This window comes from Protomyctophum bolini (assembly GCF_963924005.1).
Source record: "Protomyctophum bolini genome assembly, chromosome: 14".
Classification (NCBI taxonomy): domain Eukaryota; kingdom Metazoa; phylum Chordata; class Actinopteri; order Myctophiformes; family Myctophidae; genus Protomyctophum; species Protomyctophum bolini.
Window position 1 is genome coordinate 15,124,469 of NC_137875.1, and position 19,133 is coordinate 15,143,601.

The window sequence follows — 19,133 nt, forward strand, 5'->3', positions numbered from 1 at the left end:
ACTTTCTGGCCATGATAGCCCATACATTCACACGTTTGAATTATTTACATTTATTTGATTGTTGTTTTTGATTGCATTAAACAACGTTAAACGACAGTAAACTCACTTTGTCACTCACTTTGCCACTCGATTTGCCATTCACTTTATGAGAATAAGAATTGATCATGACATTGTTTGACCTCACATTCGGCAAAGAATGGAAAGCTACGCGTGTGTGTGTGTGTGTGTGTGTGTGTGTGTGTGTGTGGAGGCATGGATCACTGTGAGCTTGCAGATGGGCTATTTTCGCTATGCTGCTGTTATCGCATCGGTTTGCTACTATTGGTGATAATTATGCCCACCTTAAGTATTATTCCTTGAATTTATGTTCCTAGTTTGAGTGTTTAATTTGTATTCTTTCTTCCCCCGTCAGCAAATCATGAAAGACCACTGGATGAACGTGGGCCACGATGAGGATGAAATAAAACCCTACATCGAGCCTGAGACGGACTTCAATGATACCTCCAGAATAGGTGAGACGGGTTTCAGTGATACCTCCAGAATAGGTGAGACAGCTTTCAATTTTGATGATCATAACTTTACATTTGCACACAAAACAATGTAAAAAGATATGATATAGTACTTTATTGTCAGTTAACTTCACACTGAAATTTGTCTTGCGACCCAGCAGCCAAGTATGCAGAATACATATACAAACATTTGACATAACCCAAAGAACAAGACATTTTACATACTTAAAGACATGAAGACGAGCAATGTCCACCGCTTAGATTACCCCGTAGCTGGACTACTACTCCTAATTAAGCCTCAAAGTCGACTGGTGGACAAAGGACCTATTTAGTCTGACCTTATTGTATTCTGATACACCATATCTCCTTCCTGAAGGTATCAGGACATATGGTGTACCAGCATACAATCGGAAAAACATATCGGCCGCATGCTTGATGATACTGATGTGGTCAACATTGTGTGATAGATAATGGCCAGACCATTACATGGGTCTCGGGCTCTCTTCGTTGGCGCTGATCCGATGGCATTTTGTATGTGTTGTGTGGACAGAACTCATGGTGACCATGGGCTTCCCGAAGGCTGAGATCACGGAGTCCCTGCTGGGTCAGAAGTATGATGAGGTCATGGCTACGTATCTGCTACTGGGAAGGAAAGCTCCAGAGGTCAGCATCCATCTCCCAGCAACACTTACAGTATAAACGGGAAACGTGTAATGTACTGTATTACCCCTAATGCATTACATTACATCACCGCCTGCCTTGTCATCACATTCACGCGTGGCCGCGCGTGCATGCGTGTGAGCGAGCAGTGCTGTAACACATACACATTTTAAGTACTGCATTTAGTACCATTTTGAGGAACCGGTACTTTTACCTTACTGGAGCTGTGGAGCATGTCCCATATACAATACTTTTACTGCTACTCCACTACGTCTCAGACACATTATTTGAAAACTTTAGTTACTTTGTAGATTTTGATTAATATTACAAATCATACATTAACCATACCAACCAACATACATGTCTGTGTCCTGATACATGATGATGGTGATCTGCTATTTTCAAATGTTTTTTTTACACATTGCAGTATTGGTACTTTTATACTTACTATACTATACATTTAGACCTGTAACCTATTTGTTGCTACACCTATTCAATGTGGGAGCAACCTCTGTGTCTCTAGTTGTTGTTATACCTATTCAATGTGGGAGTAACCTCCCAATGTATGAATGAATGAACCATTGTAAGCGCTTTGAGTAGGCATGTAGTGCATAGAAAAGCGCCATAAAAATGCAATTCATTATTATTATTGGGAGCAACCTCTGTGTCTCTAGTTGTTGTTATACCTATTCAATGTGGGAGCAACCTCTGTGTCTCTAGTTGTTGCTACACCTGTAGCAACATGATAATTGTTCTTAGTATTTTTAATATTGTTGAATAAGAATTTGAAGTTTTTAAGAAAACTTGGGTCAGGATTTAAAAGGTATTTTTTAGAATCGGTCTCTCGGGTCTAAATGGGTTAAGTAGAAAAATGTTAGCGCTTTTTTCCCACACTGTGTGTGTGTGTGTGTGTGTGTGTGTGCGTGTGCGTGTGTGTGTGTGTGTGTGGTTGCAGTTTGAGGGCAGCGAGCCCCTCCCCTCCAGCGGCCTCGGGCAGCGCCAGCGGCCCAACAGTGACATCAACAACAGCTCTGTGTCGCCGGCGCACCCCAAGGTGACGCGCAGCGCGTCCGCCAGCCAGAAGCAGCGGCGCTACAGTGATCATGGTGGGGATGAGGATGGTGGTGGTGTTGTTGTCATAGAGAAGCCAAGTAAAGTAAACCCCGTCCTTTCCCAGAGCGAGCTTCTGAGAGTGCTGTTGGGTCAGGGGATATTAATAATAATAATAATATCTGGGAATGAATTCCTTTACCGAGACATTTCTTCACCGTTGTGTTTTGTAAAGGTGTCTAGTATCACATTGGTTGAAATTCAGTTTCCCTAGGAGAATCTCTGACGGCTGATGAAGGTTGGGGTACCATTAACCGATATATAAGGCAAAGATAAACATTCCGCTTTAAGTAATATGTACTCGCGTAACCAGACAACTATTCCACAATATCCGAATGCTATATATAGAGTCTGGAACTACACCTCCCGAAATCCGAGTAAGGAAGCTGCCATTTCCGTTATTTTATCCTTATTTTTTTTATTTCCTATTTTGCTAGGCAACAATCTATATATGCTTAGATGATTTCTATTTCTATTTGGATAAATTTGCGCGACTGTAAAGACTAAACAGAAGTGGGGAGGAGGCTCCACTTCCGCTTTATATTTTACTCATGAGTCAGCTCTTCCGTTGTTCCAGACTGTATGATGAAAGCATTTGGAAATTGCGAGAGGCAACAGTCTGGTAACGCGAGACTAACTAATGTGTGACTTGTCAAACTAGGGGGTTTTCATGATTCTGAATCCATTCCAAACATTTGTTTTGGACGAAAAACTGAATTTCAACCAATGTGAAATGTGTTATCAGACGCCTTTACAAACACATTAGTGAAGAAATGTATTGCTAAGAAATGTATTCCCAGATACATTCCCAGACATTCTTCGGATGATATCCCCTGACTGTTGGGTGCTTGCAGCATTAGGGGGGAGTTGCCCTCAAAGTCAACCTAATATGGGGGGGGGGGGGGGGGTTTGGTCACAGAGGCAGTGTTAATTTTCGTTCCTCGACTAACTTTTTTTCCGCTGACGGAAACTAAATGAAAACTGAATAAAAGCTAAGCTATGAGGTCTAAGACTAAGTATATTGAACATGTTGTCAACAAATAAAAAAACTAGACTAAAATATTAAGGAGGGACTAGTGGAGATCCAGTAGGACTAAAAGACAAGTCTTTTGATTTTATGTTTGGTAGAGCTGGGTCTTGCACTCTGAAAATTGCCGATCTTCAAGCTCAGTCACAACAACGCATGTGTGTTGTGAGCTTGTAGATCGGCTATCATCAGCATGCAACCAAGTGTAAAAACGGTCATTACGACGACATCAAGGCCCGCCAAAATGCATTTTTGAAATCTTATTCAAAAGACTATGACTAAACAAAAAATAATAATTCTGTCAATTAACACTGCACAGAGGAAAAGGGGGAATGTGATAAAACCCCAGATAAGATAAGAACACTTATTTCGGCTTGTGACAAAAGCATTGTTTGTACCCAAATCGTAATTGTTATGCACATTACACACATTAGGGCATTGCACATTACACACATTAGGGCATTATTTTCAAGCGATTAGTCTATTCTAGTGGAGAATGTGAACAAAAGATGTTGTTTTTATGATTTATTGTATTGTTTTTTTTCTTTTAAATGTATTAGTCTGATTAACCATGGGAAAAAGGGGACATTTTCTTTTTTTCTCCACAAATCTTTTCTTTTTATTAGAATTAATCAAAAATTTAAAATTATTATTATTATTTTTTAAAGAAAAGCAGTGGTCCATTCTCTGCACTTTACTAGTCCTCCTTTCGCAACTTCCTCCTATTTCATGTGAGCTCACTGTGTTTGGCGCCATCTGCTGGCTTGCTGCCTCCCTTGCAGCTTCTTAAAGAACAGCACCTCAAGCATGATGGGGGGAATAATACTGAAGCCTTGCTGCACATGCTTGCCTTGCCTACCCTCTGGGAGTGTTTGACAAACTGCCTTGTCCTGCCTGTGGTTTTACCCTTTGGGAGTGTTTGACAAACTGCCTTGTCCCATGCCTGTGGTTTTACCCTTTGGGAGTGTTTGACAAACTGCCTTGTCCTATGCCTGTTTTTCATATCAAGGCCCTTTATTTATTTGCCATTTGGCATTTGGGCCACGGACCACCGACATTTAGCCTCTTCAGACCCAAGGCTGAGAATATTTTGTTGTCGTTGGATAGGAGTTTGTCCACAATTCCATGCTGTAATGTAGGCCTATAGAGCGTCGCAGTCCCCTTTCATGACGACGCCAGGCCCAGGAAATAATTCCAAATGCATTTTTCCCATAGACATTTCAAAAGGTATTTATTTAAAGACAGTTACACCGCGGACAAAGCTAACTCGAGTCGTGACAACTCATGACAACAAACACAATATTCTGGATCAAACAAATAATTACAATGGAAAAAAAACAACAAAAGTTTTCTTCTTCTTTGTAATTATTTATTTGGTCCAAAATATTGTGTTTGTTGTCATGAGTTGTCACGACTCGAGTTGGCTTTGTCCGCGGCGTAAACGTCTTTAAATAAATACTTTTTGAAATGTCTATGAGGAAAATGAACGGAGAGTGGCTTGGCATGATGCATTTGTTTTATCAGGCTTACCAGGTACACTGTTAATGGTGCTGTAGTGTAAGGGATACATCTTTTTAGGTTACAATGAGTGTGAAACAGCTCTATCGTCTGATAGTAATCATTGCTATATAGTGGTTGTACCGTAACGGGGATCTCTCCATGTCTCCTCAGAGCTTTTTAAATAAACAGGGGTTCTCTCTCCTTATTGGTTGAAACTGGTGGGTTTCTGTGTAATAAAGAGCTAGAGAGACAGAGAGACCCCTGTTACTGAACAAAATGGCAAATGGTGCGTTTTTATTATATAGCGCCTTTATCCAAGGCGCTTTACAGAGATTGTGCATTACATTCAACCCATTCACACACACACATTCATACACTGATGACAGAGGAAACCATGCAAGGCACCAACCTGCACATCGCAAGCAATTAGGGATTCAGTGTCTTGCTCAATGACCTTGTGGTTCCCATCCAGGCCACTCTACCCCTGAGCCCACCGCCGCCCTGAACAAACAGTAGAGAGACAGGGAGACCCCTGTTACTGAACAAACACTTGAGAGACAGGACAAACACAAGTAACGTTTTAACAAAACACATTGTTTTAACAAAAGAGAATATCCCTTACACCTTAGCACCTTTAATTCCTCTGCAGTTTGTGTTCTAATCTCTCTCTCTCTCTCTCTCTCTCTCTCTCTCTCTCTCTCTCTCTCTCTCTCTCTACTGGGAACCCTGTAGTGTTATTGTTGACATGAACGGTTACAGCGTGTTATTCAGTTTTGTAACGCCCCATAACGTCTTGTGTTCGTTCCCCTGCCAGTGGGTCCGTCCGTGCCGGCGGCGCCCACGACAGCGTCCTACTCCAAGCGCGGCCAGGCCCTGAGCGTGGAGAGCGACCACCGCGAGGAGTGGGAGGGAGCACGCAGGCTGGAGCTCAACACTTCCAAGGGAGACGTCCCCGCCTCGCCACTAGGGAGCGTGCAGGAGAGGAAGAAGACCGCCAGCACTGTGGGGGTGAGGAGGAGGAGGAGGTGCACTCGGTTGCACGTTTAGATTTTTGGTTTTAGAATTCAATTTGGTAGGTACTAGGTAGGCCACTCATAGTGACTACTGGGTTTGGCTGCTGATTGCAAGGCTGGCAGACATAGTTGAGGGGTGATATATGTCCCCCCCGTGCTTAAAAAGCAGGTTGGCATTTCATTAACTTAATGGGAAGATGGCCGCCGTGTGAACATAGTCTTATTGCCAGCTGTGTAGGGCAGAGTCATTAACATCATGCCATTCTGTTCCCTGGAGGTATACAAGCCTCCTAATCCACTCCTCCTAGCTCATAAGAGACCTGGCATGACCGTCAAAATGTCTGGCCCGGTCTGACTTTTAACGGTTCAAGCGAGGACAAAGGACTGAGGGGATATCGGAGCCAGAGATCTGGGAGGCAGGCAGGCAGCGGAAACCATGCCTGCGAGGAGGAGAGAGGAAACGAGGCGATCTGTGTCGTCCTTTTCCTCTGAAGTGACATGTGATTGAAGAGATCATGTCTGTTTCTCATTATGGACGTACTGTACAGCCGGACATGTTGCTGCTGCCTCGTATTCACGAGGACACAAATCTTATCGCGCCCCTTTTTTCATGAAACCTCACATGTCGTAAACGGGAACTTAACCTTTCGGGATTAAACTTTCTTTTTTTAAACGTCCAAAGTAGCAGATCCACAAGCTCGATAACGCGCCACGTTATCGAGCTTGTAGATCTGCTACTTTTGCTGCTTTTGTTTGACGTCGGAGCTTTAGTGATCAACTAACGGCGTTAATTTACGAATAAACATACAACGTTAGAATATGGAGATGTTTCTGCCTGTCGGGCAACTATATCATAAAGCATGAAAGAATCAGTGGTGTGAAGTTTCAAGTTTATTTGAAAAACATCATTGCATAACAATATGAATTATGATGTTTCTTACACTTTGAGGGACAAGAGGACGTGCTCTATTAAAAAAAAAAAAATAATAATAATCAACTATCAAACAACGCTAAAAAAAGTTTCTATTACTTCTGGTAAAGCTTGTACGCTCTCGGGAGGAACGACATCTGGTGGCCTTTTGTGTGACTCACAGGTTGTGTGAGTCACACAACTTGTGTACTTGAGTACTGTACTTAATGTGTGCTCTCTCCATCACCATCTCTCAAGCAGACGAATGGATCGATGACTCGTCGGAACACGTATGTGTGTGAGCGAACCTCCACCGAACGCTACTCTGCTATTCCCAACGGCAAGGACAGCAGGTACTGTACATGCACATGTCCTTCACACATCTACCGGTGCACTTTAATCTCATAGATAGGTAGGTAGTTAAAGGTGGAGTGGGTGATTTTTCTTTGGTTAAAATATGTGTTAAATAGCTAGTCTATATTCCTGTGTGAGGGATATCTATTCATAGTTCACCTGCTTTGTCCTTCCCTGTGTGTGTGTGTGTGTGTGTGTGTGTGTGTGTGTGTGTGTGTGTGTGTGTGTGTGTGTGCCCAGTTTAACGGAGGTGTCTGGTAGTACTCCAGCCACTACGCTGACGGCTGCACGCCCTCGCCACACCAAGTCCATGTCAGCGTCGGGGCATCCCTCCAAGAGCACCCTGCCCCCCATAGAGGACAACACGGAACTCAAGGCCAGGTAACACCCACCACCTAGCGGTAGAGGTTTTAACACCACCCACCACCAAGCGGTAGAGGTTTTAACACCACCCACCACCTAGCAGTAGAGGTTTTAACACCACCCACCACCTAGCGGTAGAGGTTTTAACACCACCCACCACCTAGCGGTAGAGGTTTTAACACCACCCACCACCTAGCAGTAGAGGTTTTAACACCACCCACCACCTAGCGGTAGAGGTTTTAACACCACCCACCACCTAGCAGTAGAGGTTTTAACACCACCCACCACCTAGCAGTAGAGGTTTTAACACCACCCACCACCTAGCGGTAGAGGTTTTAACACCACCCACCACCTAGCGGTAGAGGTTTTAACACCACTTAGCGGTAGAGGTTTTAACACCACCTAGCGGTAGAGGTTTTAACACCACTTAGCGGTAGAGGTTTTAACACCACCTAGCGGTAGAGGTTTACCACCCACCCACCATCTAGCGGTAGAGGTTTTAACACCACCTAGCGGTAGAGGTTTACCACCCACCCACCACCTAACGGTGGAGGTTTACCACCCACCCACACCTAGCGGTAGAGGTTTACCACCCACCCACCACCTAACGGTGGAGGTTTACCACCCAACCACCACCTAGCGGTAGAGGTTTTAACACCACCCACCACCTAGCGGTAGAGGTTTTAACACCACCCACCACCTAGCAGTAGAGGTTTTAACACCACCCACCACCTAGCGGTAGAGGTTTTAACACCACCCACCACCTAGCAGTAGAGGTTTTAACACCACCCACCACCTAGCAGTAGAGGTTTTAACACCACCCACCACCTAGCGGTAGAGGTTTTAACACCACCCACCACCTAGCGGTAGAGGTTTTAACACCACTTAGCGGTAGAGGTTTTAACACCACCTAGCGGTAGAGGTTTTAACACCACTTAGCGGTAGAGGTTTTAACACCACCTAGCGGTAGAGGTTTACCACCCACCCACCATCTAGCGGTAGAGGTTTTAACACCACCTAGCGGTAGAGGTTTACCACCCACCCACCACCTAACGGTGGAGGTTTACCACCCACCCACACCTAGCGGTAGAGGTTTACCACCCACCCACCACCTAACGGTGGAGGTTTACCACCCAACCACCACCTAGCGGTAGAGGTTTACCACCCACCCACCACCTAACGGTAGAGGTTTACCACCCACCCACACCTAGCGGTAGAGGTTTTAACACCACCTAGCGGTAGAGGTTTACCACCCACCCACCACCTAGCGGTAGAGGTTTACCACCCACCCACCACCTAACGGTAGAGGTTTACCACCCACCCACACCTAGCGGTAGAGGTTTTAACACCACCCACCCACCACCTAGCGGTAGAGGTTTTAACACCACCCACCCACCACCTAGCGGTAGAGGTTTTAGCGGTAGAGGTTTTCAACCAGTAAAGTAAGTAAGTAAAGTTTATTTATAGAGCACCTTTCACAGACAATTACAGTCACAAAGTGCTTTAACAACAATAAAATGAAAACAAGTTAATAGTCAATAAAACAAGTTAAGAACTAAATCACTAATAAAGTAAGACAAAATAGAAAATAGAAAAAAATAGAGTAAAAATAAAGCAATCAATATTTAACCAGGCCGGCTATGGAAAGGCCTGTTTAAAAAGGTGAGTTTTTAACAGTCCATTGAAAATGTCCACAGAGTCCACATTTCTTAGGTGGAGTGGAAGCTCATTCCATAGCCTAGGGGCAAAACCTGCAAAGGCTCGATCGCCTTTGGTTTTCTGCGTTGTCTGAGGAACAACCAGCAAAGCCTGTGATGTGGATCTCAGTGACCTGCTGGGCACATATGGCTGGAGCAGGTCAGAGAGATAAGGAGGTGCCTGGCCATGGAGGGCTTGGTGTGTAATGACTAGAGTCTTAAAATGTATTCTGTAATTAACTGGGAGCCAGTGTAGGGAGGCAAGGACGGGTGTTATATGACAGGATCTCCTGGACCTGGTCAGCAACCTAGCAGCTGTATTCTGAACCAGTTGTAGGCGACCTAATGCGGTTTTAGACAGACAGGTAAACAGAGAATTACAGTAATCAAGACGTGATTACACAAATGCATGAATAATAGTTTCTAACTCCGGGTGTGAAACAACTGATCTTAGTTTGGCAATGTTACGAAGGTGAAAAAAGCAGGTGCGCGATACAGAATTGACGTGTTTGTCCAAAAGCATGGACTGATCTAAAATAATGCCAAGGTTTCTGGGGTTGGTGGATATGTTCTGTTTTAGTGACCCAAGGCGATCGGCAATGACTTCAGCAACCCTACTTGGGGCAACAATTAGGACTTCTGTTTTGTCTGGATTCAGTTGCAAGAAGCAGTGGGGCGGCCGGCTGTGGCTCTGGAGGTAGAGCATGTCGTCCAATGATCCCTGGGTCGGCGGTTCGAATCCCGGCTCCTCCTGTCCACATGTCGAAGTGTCCTTGGGCAACACACTGAACCCTACATTGCCTCCAATGAGTCGGTCGGTGTGAGCTCGCCACCATTGGTGTGTGAAAACAGAAGACACTTATTTTTGGACCTGTCCGGGTACATTTGGTTTCATTTTACACTCTCAAGAGTTATAGATCTATAAGGGTCCATTTGGTTACCTCCATCATTTAGTTGGTTGAAAATCACTGGCCTAGCACACTGGCTCCGAAACACTGGTTCGGGACCCGTTTGTGGGTAGCGTACAATGTTTTTGGGGTCCATACATGGACAACTGGCGGCCCGGGGGCCACATGCGGTTTTATTAGTATTCAAATGTCCAATGTATAATATGTATTTAGTTCATAAAGTTAACATAACTACAGTATAACAAAATGCATTTGAAATTAAATCAAAAGGTTACTTTTCAGGATTCCAATAGCAAAAAAATATATAAATCAGGATTTCAATTCAAATATAGAAAGAATAGCTGTGAGCTTGTAGATGGGCTATTTTTGCTATGAGAGTAATATGCAATTTGGCCCTCTGGAGTGAGTGTGGAAATATAATGGCCCTCCCCATCGTCAAAGTTGCCCACACCTGGTACTGTATATGTTACCTTGAAAAGGGCTCTGAAGCAACAAATTGCCGGGCAAGATCTATTTAGGAATACAAACAAGTCGCCCCTTTAACCAACTCGCCTCAGTCGTACAGCAGGCGGAACTGCACCGCCTGGTATTCCTAAAGTAACCTATGTAGATTATGCTTAAACGGTTAAACCTTATTCCTAACCTTAACCTCAGTGAAACTAGGCCTAAACTTAACCCTCATAGCTAAACTTAACCCCAGTAAAACTATGCCTAACCCTAAACTTATTTCTAACCTTATTCTCAGTAAAACAAAGAAAAGAATACAAGAACCGTCGGACCGAGCAGTCGGTGTGAGGTCAGCGGAAAAATCGAGGGGCGAGATGGTTTAGGGGCGACCGTACCTAATACCCTATGTAGGGTTCCAACTGATGCTGGGCAGTGGTAGTGTTAATGTTGCTGTCCACTGGGCCTGTAGGTACCCTCACAAAAAACATGCAGTAATCCTGTTCTCTAAACTGCCTCCCCCTGTGGCCAGCCTGATGGAGGGGAAAGGAACTGGTCAGAATAACGTGTTCCATCCACGTGCAACGTTCGGCCGGTGAAAGTCCCCCCAGTCAGGTGAAAAGACGCAGCTTGGACTCCTCATGCATAGAAGAAAGCATGAGGTCAGTCCGCTGCCCCCCCAGGTTGGCAGAGGAAGTGTATTACATTAGATAATTCACACTGGGTGAAAAAATGGGTTGCAAACATCATGGGATAAAAATGATATATATAAAACAAACACTGCCCCCTGTGGTTGTCTCAGCTCGTCTCCGCGGGGTCCGTCGGCGTCCCCGTCGGCCCACAGCATCAGCACGCCGGAGAAGAACCGCTTCCCTCGCGGGACCACCAGCCGGAGCACCTTCCACGGGGCGCAGCTCCGAGACCGCCGCAGTGCCACCTACAACGGCCCCCCGGCCTCGCCCACGCTGTCCCACGACACGGGGGCTCTGGCCCAGCAGCGCAGGGGCACCTCCACCGGGATCATCAGCAAGATCACCTCCAAGTTCGTACGCAGGTGGGTGGAGCGCCTGGATGGATGGATGGATGGATGGGTGGAGCGCCTGGATGGATGGATGGATGGAGCGCCTGGATGGATGGGTGGAGCGCATGGATGGATGGATGGATGGATGGATGGAGCGCCTGGATGGATGGATGGATGGGTGGAGCGCATGGATGGATGGATGGGTGGATGGATGGAGCGCATGGATGGATGGATGGATGGATGGGTGGAGCGCATAGATGGATGGGTGGAGCGCATGGATGGATGGATGGGTGGAGCGCATGGATGGATGGATGGATGGATGGGTGGAGCGCATGGATGGATGGGTGGATGGATGGAGCGCCTGGATGGATGGATTGATGGGTGGAGCGCATGGATGGATGGATTGATGGATGGATGGGTGGATGGAGCGCCTGGATGGATGGGTGGATGGGTGGAGCGCCTGGATGGATGGATGGGTGGATGGGTGGAGCGCATGGATGGATGGGTGGATGGATGGAGCGCCTGGATGGATGGGTGGAGCGCATGGATGGATGGTTGGAGCGCATGGATGGATGGATGGATGGATGGGTGGAGCGCATGGATGGATGGGTGGATGGATGGAGCGCCTGGATGGATGGATTGATGGGTGGAGCGCATGGATGGATGGATTGATGGATGGATGGGTGGATGGAGCGCCTGGATGGATGGATGGGTGGATGGGTGGAGCGCCTGGATGGGTGGATGGGTGGAGCGCATGGATGGATGGGTGGATGGATGGAGCGCCTGGATGGATGGATGGATGGGTGGATGGGTGGAGCGCATGGATGGATGGGTGGATGGATGGAGCGCCTGGATGGATGGGTGGAGCGCATGGATGGATGGATGGGTGGAGCGCATGGATGGATGGATGGATGGGTGGAGCGCATGGATGGATGGATGGGTGGAGCGCATGGATGGATGGATGGATGGGTGGATGGGTGGAGTGCATGGATGGATGGATGGGTGGAGCGCCTGGATGGATGCATGGGTGGAGCGCATGGGTGGAGCGCATGGATGGATGGGTGGATGGGTGGAGCGCATGGATGGATGGATGGGTGGAGCGCATGGATGGGTGGATGGGTGGAGCGCATGGATGGATGGATGGATGGAGCGCATGGATGGATGGATGGGTGGAGCGCATGGATGGATGGATGGATTTGATTTCGTCATTGATTGAACACAAGTGCACAACTAAATTAATCTGTTGGCATCAATCCAATGCAATACAAAAAAAAAACTATCATAATAATAGTTTGGGGTTTTTTGGAGCGTAGGTCCAGTCCTGACCCACTGTACTTTCTGTACTTAGTATTTCCAATTTCCAGTACTTTTACTTCTACTCCACTACATATCAGAGGCGAATATTGTACTTTTACTCCACTACATTTATTTGAAAACTTTATTCACTAGTTATTTTGTAGAGTTTGATTATTATTATTATTATAAAACCTACATTAACCACATCAGCCCTATATGCATTTTGGACATTTGTAAATATAAGCTATAAGCTCACAATGCGTTGCGATGTGACGCATTGTCCCTATACACACCTGGTCTATTCTAGAGTGTTTCCCGTGCACACACACACACACACACACACACACACACACACACACTAATGTTTAGAGTTCTCTACAATAGTGTCAATGTGACATATAGCCATGGCCTACAGTAGACCCATGGACTACTACACTACAGCCTCTGCCACCAAAAGGCCACCAGGGGGCAATGGCCTCCAGAACTGCTGAGAACTAAGCTATTGCAGTGAATTCTGGGTATTGTAGGTCAGTCAGTCAAGCACCATAATTCAGCAATGGGGGGGAAAGAAAGTGTGCGTTTAAGGAATTAACTAGTGATGTTAGAGCCAACGGTAGTGTTGTTGTTTAGATTAGGAGAGCTGCTCAACAGACGCACACAGTAAATGATTCAATCGCCTGCTTTGTGGATGATGATGAGTCACTTATTGTTCTGGGACTGTTCAGGTGATGGATTCAGCCATTTTTATGGGGCCATTTCTTGTATGGAACTAAGCCAGTAGTTCTCAACGTGGGGTGTGGTCCATGAACCCCCAGGGGTCCTTGAGGGAGTTCCAGCTAAATTAGACTTTAGTACTGGCTCTGTAACTCAGAGAGTGTACGGGTCCATTTGGTTCCATTTGTACACTGAGTTTAATTACAGTAACATCCCAGAGATAGAAATGCCATTAAATGGGGGTCCGGTCCGTAGCCTAATGCATGCCAAACTGGGGGTCCTTGAAATTTAAATGGTTGAGAATCACTGCTGGAGGCCATAAACATCTTTTCTCATGTGGGTCCATCTCATATCTTTTCAAATGGGGGTCCGCAGGCTTATAATAAGTGTCAATTTGGTGGTCCTTGACATGAAAATTGAGAAACACTGAACTGAGCAATGTAAAGTCATTGTGAGGGCAACATTACTGTCCCTCCCACTCTGTCTCTGTCTGTCTGTCTGGAGCACATTCTGCACTGGCTCTGTTGTTTCCACTGACTCACATTAAACACATTTAGACCCGAGGACCATTCTAATGTCTTCTAAATCCTGACAGTTTTCTGACATTTTCATATCAAGGCCCCCACAAATATATGTAATTGGCCGCCAACACCCCTCTGAAAATACGCCCACCCCCCCAGAAGCAAAGATCGAGTTAAAAACGTTCGCTGTGAGCGAATATATATATTCAATGATTTGCACCAGATTTTCACGATAAAATATATTATTTTATTATTATTTTATATATATATTTTTCTATACTTTAGCTATTGCAAAATAGCAGATCTACAAGCTATGAGCTTGTAGATCTGCTATTTTGCAATAGCTAAAGTATAGAAAAAAGAATCCCACACACTGTCGTCACAGTTCACACGTTATTGAGCAACGTTCCGGTCGTCAGACCTTCATCAGCCATCAACATCTACTTCTCAGTTCCAGTTATCCGACACACCTGTCCTTTGTAGGTGTGCAGAAGGACTTTCTTTCTTAATAGCTAAAGTATAACGCAGTGCTTAACGACACCAAAAAGGGGTTCCCGTCCTGAATGGGTTAGCGCTTCATGCTACTCTTCCCAGCAGCAGTGGATAAAGACTTTCTGTTATTCATAACATAGTCGCTTCTTTGTGTCACCCTCATCATGCCCTCCGGTTGTAGGACAGACACACTTGGGTTCTCTCAAGTATTTCCATGTCGAGGAGGACCCTGGACCCCCGAATCGAATCGATGTATTTTGCCACGGACCCCCATCTGAAAATCGTTGCTGTTGGGCCAACTTTTTGTGTTTTTTCTTTTTTTCCCATGAAAGATTTTGGATGGCGTTAAATAGTGGTGTAAAAAATAATCAATTCAGCAATGCATCGCAATTCGACCGTACACGATTCTGCATTGATGCAGCAACGTGACATAATAAATAATAAATATACCGGTAATCTACCGTACATGTGTACATCTGTGATCCGCGTAACTCGAAAACCGTTCGTCCCACCGACTTCAACTTCGACACACGTGTTCCGCACCCCCACAGGGAGTGCAGTGCCCGGTGTCGAGTCCGTCGGATAGCCGGTTGGGGCATGGATCTCCAACTTCCATCGTTAGCGACTAATCCTGTGCAGTAATATATAGAAAAGTGTGATGATGTCGTAGAATGGAATCGTCACCTGGTGAATCGAACTCTTGTAGAGGATTGGTTTGTGTGGTATAAACCTTGCCATGATGTAACTCCAAATGTGGACGGAGAAATAAACAAAAAGTTATCCAGTCCACAATGAGGGTAGAACAGAGTGACCAAGCTGACCACTGATGTACCACTGCGATTAGACGCTGACCGCTCTCTGCCTCTGCTTCTCTCCCTCCCTGCATAGAGCTGTGTCTTTCAGGTCTACTCAGAGGTAGGACATCACAACCCTTGCTGCACCTGACTGACTGACCCCGTCCGTCCCGTCCCATGTCCCAGAACTCTCACCAGTGCCCACTGTGATGTGGCCCCAAGTCTTGGCCCTTAAACCCCCCTTACGTACTCGCCCCATTTTACCCCCCCCCCCTGTCTACTGACACCCTGGGATGTGCAGTCTGTTCCCCTGTCTCGACACCCCCCCCCCCCCCCTCCTCCCCCCTCAAGCCATACCAGAGTACAGTTTAGGCATTTAGCAGACGCTCTTAATCCAGAGGCGATTTACAGTAAGCAAGAACACATGGTAATACATAGAAATGAATCATACAGAAGCTATAAGAATGTAGCAGAATATCTGTACAGTGAATAATATACGTGAGTGAGTACAACTCACTGTACATAGTTATGTCTACATAAAATTATATCTAAATTAACAATTAACAAGTTTAGCCTTTGCAGCCATACGTAAGTCGAGGCTAGTGCAAATGCTACGGAGTAGGAACCCGCACCCCCTCCACCACCACCAAACTGCTCTCACCAATGTTCTCGCCACTAAGCCAGGTTGTTGTCCTTCCTCTCCTTCCTCCCCTCTTCCTCCTCCTCCTCTCTCACCCTCAGTGCGTCTGAAGGGATCGGGGAGCTCTTGTGTAACATTTGATATATAACACACACACACACCCCATCCTTCCGTTCCTCTTCAGACCAGTGGGGGGATTAAGGAAAGGTAGCATGGAGAAAGGAGTGTGGATTGTTCCCTGGCATGATGCCTGTTTGACCAACCGCCCCCCCTCGTTGTGTCCGGTCATGATGATGAAGGGGGGGTGGCGTTGGGGCCGGTGGAGATCATATTTTGGTTTTGTGTGTGTAACTGTATTCCTGCTTTTATTGCAGGGTGCCTAGTGAGGGAGAAGCCAGTGCCAGGACAGACACTCCAAGGTGAGAACGTTTCTCCCCCAACAGTAAACAAACCAACATACAACATAAGTGTAACTATGCAGGGTATCTCCACATTGTGGACAATTTAACGACTTTTAAGACCTTTTTTTTTAATTGGCCAAATTGTCAAATAATATTACGTAAGAAAAGGGCAAGCATTGTGAAACACAACGCCTCGCAATGCGAAGCTTGTAGATCTGCTATTTTCACAATGTTTACCTGTGGAACCCGGGTCAAACTAAATGTAATGCCTATAGTACCCAGGTGCTTATTAGGTTGGCGAGGGTCCCCAGTTATTATTATTTTGGGGGATCGCAGCCCGAAAAGTTTGGGAACCCTTGCTGTAACCCAGGGGTTCTCAACCCGGGGGTTCCCAAATTATTTTAATTTTTTTCTTTTCTTTTGCAACTGACTGGCTGGAAAATGGAAATGAAGAGTTTACATACACATAGTGCATGCATACACCTTCCCTAATGATTATATCTGGTTTCAGTACTTATTTATGGTGTATTGTCTCTATTTTTACGGTTATTGTAGCAGTCAATTTATATTGGGGGTCGGGAGGGGGCGGGGGTCCCGAGACATTGCCAAAGCATTTCCGGCCAAAAACGTTGAGAACCCCTGCTGTAACTAACTGCTCTCCACATCTGTCTTTCCCCTCTTTCTCTCCACCTATCCTCTCTCTGTGTCTCTATCCATCTTTGTTCCTATCTCTCTCTTTCTTCCTCCCTTTACCCCCCCCCCTCTCTCTCTCTCCAACCATTCCAGGAGTGCGTCGGGCGACGCCAAGGATGACGGCAGCGGGCGCGACTCTAAGCCGCGCTCGCTGCGCTTCACGTGGAGCATGAAGACCACGTCGTCCATGGAGCCGTCGGAGATGATGCGCGAGATCCGCAAGGTGCTGGACGCCAACAGCTGCGACTACGAGCAGCGCGAGCGCTTCCTGCTGTTCTGCGTGCATGGCGACGCGCGCCAGGACAACCTGGTGCAGTGGGAGATGGAGGTGTGCAAGCTGCCGCGCCTCTCGCTCAACGGCGTGCGCTTCAAGAGGATATCGGGCACGTCCATCGCCTTTAAGAACATTGCCTGCAAAATTGCCAATGAGCTCAAACTGTGACGGACGGACGGACGGACGGACGGACGAGCTCTGGTCTCGGGGTTTGGGCCATGGACCGGGTTTTAGGCAGGGAGATTCAGCACCGGAAGGACCTTCACCGAGCAGAGTCGAGGCCTGTTCCTGCTCCAGTTTCAGGTGAGGAGGTGACAACCGAAACGGTGGTCCACCTCATCACCTGAAACTGGAGTAGGGAATAGGCCTTCAGGGTTGGAACTGTGGCTGGTAAAGCGTGCAATACTGGCCATGAATGTACTGTACTGTACTGTACTGTACCGGGACAGGGTTAGTGTAGACCGACCGACCGAAGGGATAGTTACTTTACTGCTAGGTTTAAAACCTCAAAAACGGCGGAGAGAGATAGCAAAAACAACTTGACCCCATCTTCTCTTTATCTTCCGTCCAAACCCTCTTCTCTCTCTCTCTCTCTCACTCTCTCTCTCTCTCTCTCTCTCTCTAACTAGCCCTGTTTATGCGTCTTCGTGTGGTGGCGTCGCGGACTGAATATAGCCCTGATGTATGAGCTTACAACGCGTCACGGATGCGGCGCGATGTGAGCTTGTAGATGGTCTTATCTTAGGTCAGGCGCTGGCGTACATCAGAGCATAAATCTCTCACTCTCTCTCTCTCTATTGCCCCGTCGACCCCCCCTAGTGTTGATTTTGTCAACTATTAAGAAAAATGTTCGTCGACAACCACTGACTGAAACTAAATAAAAACTAAGCTATGATGACTAAAACTAAGACTAAATATATTGACAATTTTGTCAACAAATACAAACTAGTAGGCTGGGTTCCAGCCGGAATCGCTGTGTTCCGTGAATCTGTTGTCACTCGCTGACAAAACAGATTCACGGAACGCAATGATCCCAATGAACCCAGGCTAAAAAACTAGACTAAAATGTTAGGGAGGGACTAGTGGACTAGTGGAAGAGATCCAGTAGAACTAAAATAATTCGTTGCGCTCTGAACATAGCAGATGTACAAGTTTGCAACAAGCTTTTTGATTGGCTATTGTCGCCAAGTGTAAAATCAGCCTTTATGACACCATCAAGGCCCGCCCAGATACACTTTAGTTTGACTAAAAGAAACATTTCCGGTGACTAAAATGTGACTAAAACTAAATGGAAATGTATTCAAAAGACTATGACTAAACACAAAAACTAAAATCTACATTTGCTGTCAAAATCAACACCCCCCCCCCTCTCTCTCTCTCTCTCATTAAGCGCTGCATCGCCAGCATAGACTCATTCATGTAACACAACGCAGTATGCAAACTGGAAAGACCATCAAAAATCCCGGCAATAATAATAATGTTTTTGCATCTCTTTTTAATACCAGACCTACTCTCTCCTCCTCGCTGAATTATCTCATTAAAGAAATAACTGAAAGCTAAACTAAAAAAAAAAAAATAGAGCCCGCTTTTCCACCTGTTGTTAAGTCCATATATAGATCAGGCTGGATCTCATAACTAGAGCTATGTAAAAAAGAAAAGATGAAAAAAGAAATCCAACAAAAAAAAAAGAAAAGAATTGTACTGTACGCATTAACACCCGCAGGTACTGTATTGTATATTGGTTTTGAGTTGTGTACAGAATTTTATTGTCAATACTGTCTTTATTTTTTCT

General features: G+C 45.9%; 1 protein-coding gene across 7 annotated transcripts in view; it reads left to right on the plus strand.

The window, feature by feature from the left end:
- Window positions 1-19,127, plus strand: part of mark1 (MAP/microtubule affinity-regulating kinase 1) — a 78,552-nt gene extending 59,425 nt beyond the window's left edge. For 2 of the 7 annotated variants that reach the window (XM_080782171.1, XM_080782175.1), the window contains 9 exons: window positions 413-512; window positions 1,060-1,172; window positions 2,125-2,320; window positions 5,621-5,814; window positions 6,988-7,082; window positions 7,324-7,464; window positions 11,298-11,549; window positions 16,348-16,392; window positions 17,161-19,127. In XM_080782171.1, coding sequence (XP_080638297.1) covers window positions 413-512; window positions 1,060-1,172; window positions 2,125-2,320; window positions 5,621-5,814; window positions 6,988-7,082; window positions 7,324-7,464; window positions 11,298-11,549; window positions 16,348-16,392; window positions 17,161-17,509 — 1,485 coding nt within the window. In that variant the 3' untranslated portion in view covers window positions 17,510-19,127. The remainder of the gene's footprint in view (window positions 1-412; window positions 513-1,059; window positions 1,173-2,124; window positions 2,321-5,620; window positions 5,815-6,987; window positions 7,083-7,323; window positions 7,465-11,297; window positions 11,550-16,347; window positions 16,393-17,160) is intronic. The other 5 variants (XM_080782172.1, XM_080782176.1, XM_080782173.1 and 2 more) reach the window with 4 other exon arrangements.
- The last annotated feature ends 6 nt before the right edge of the window (window positions 19,128-19,133 follow it).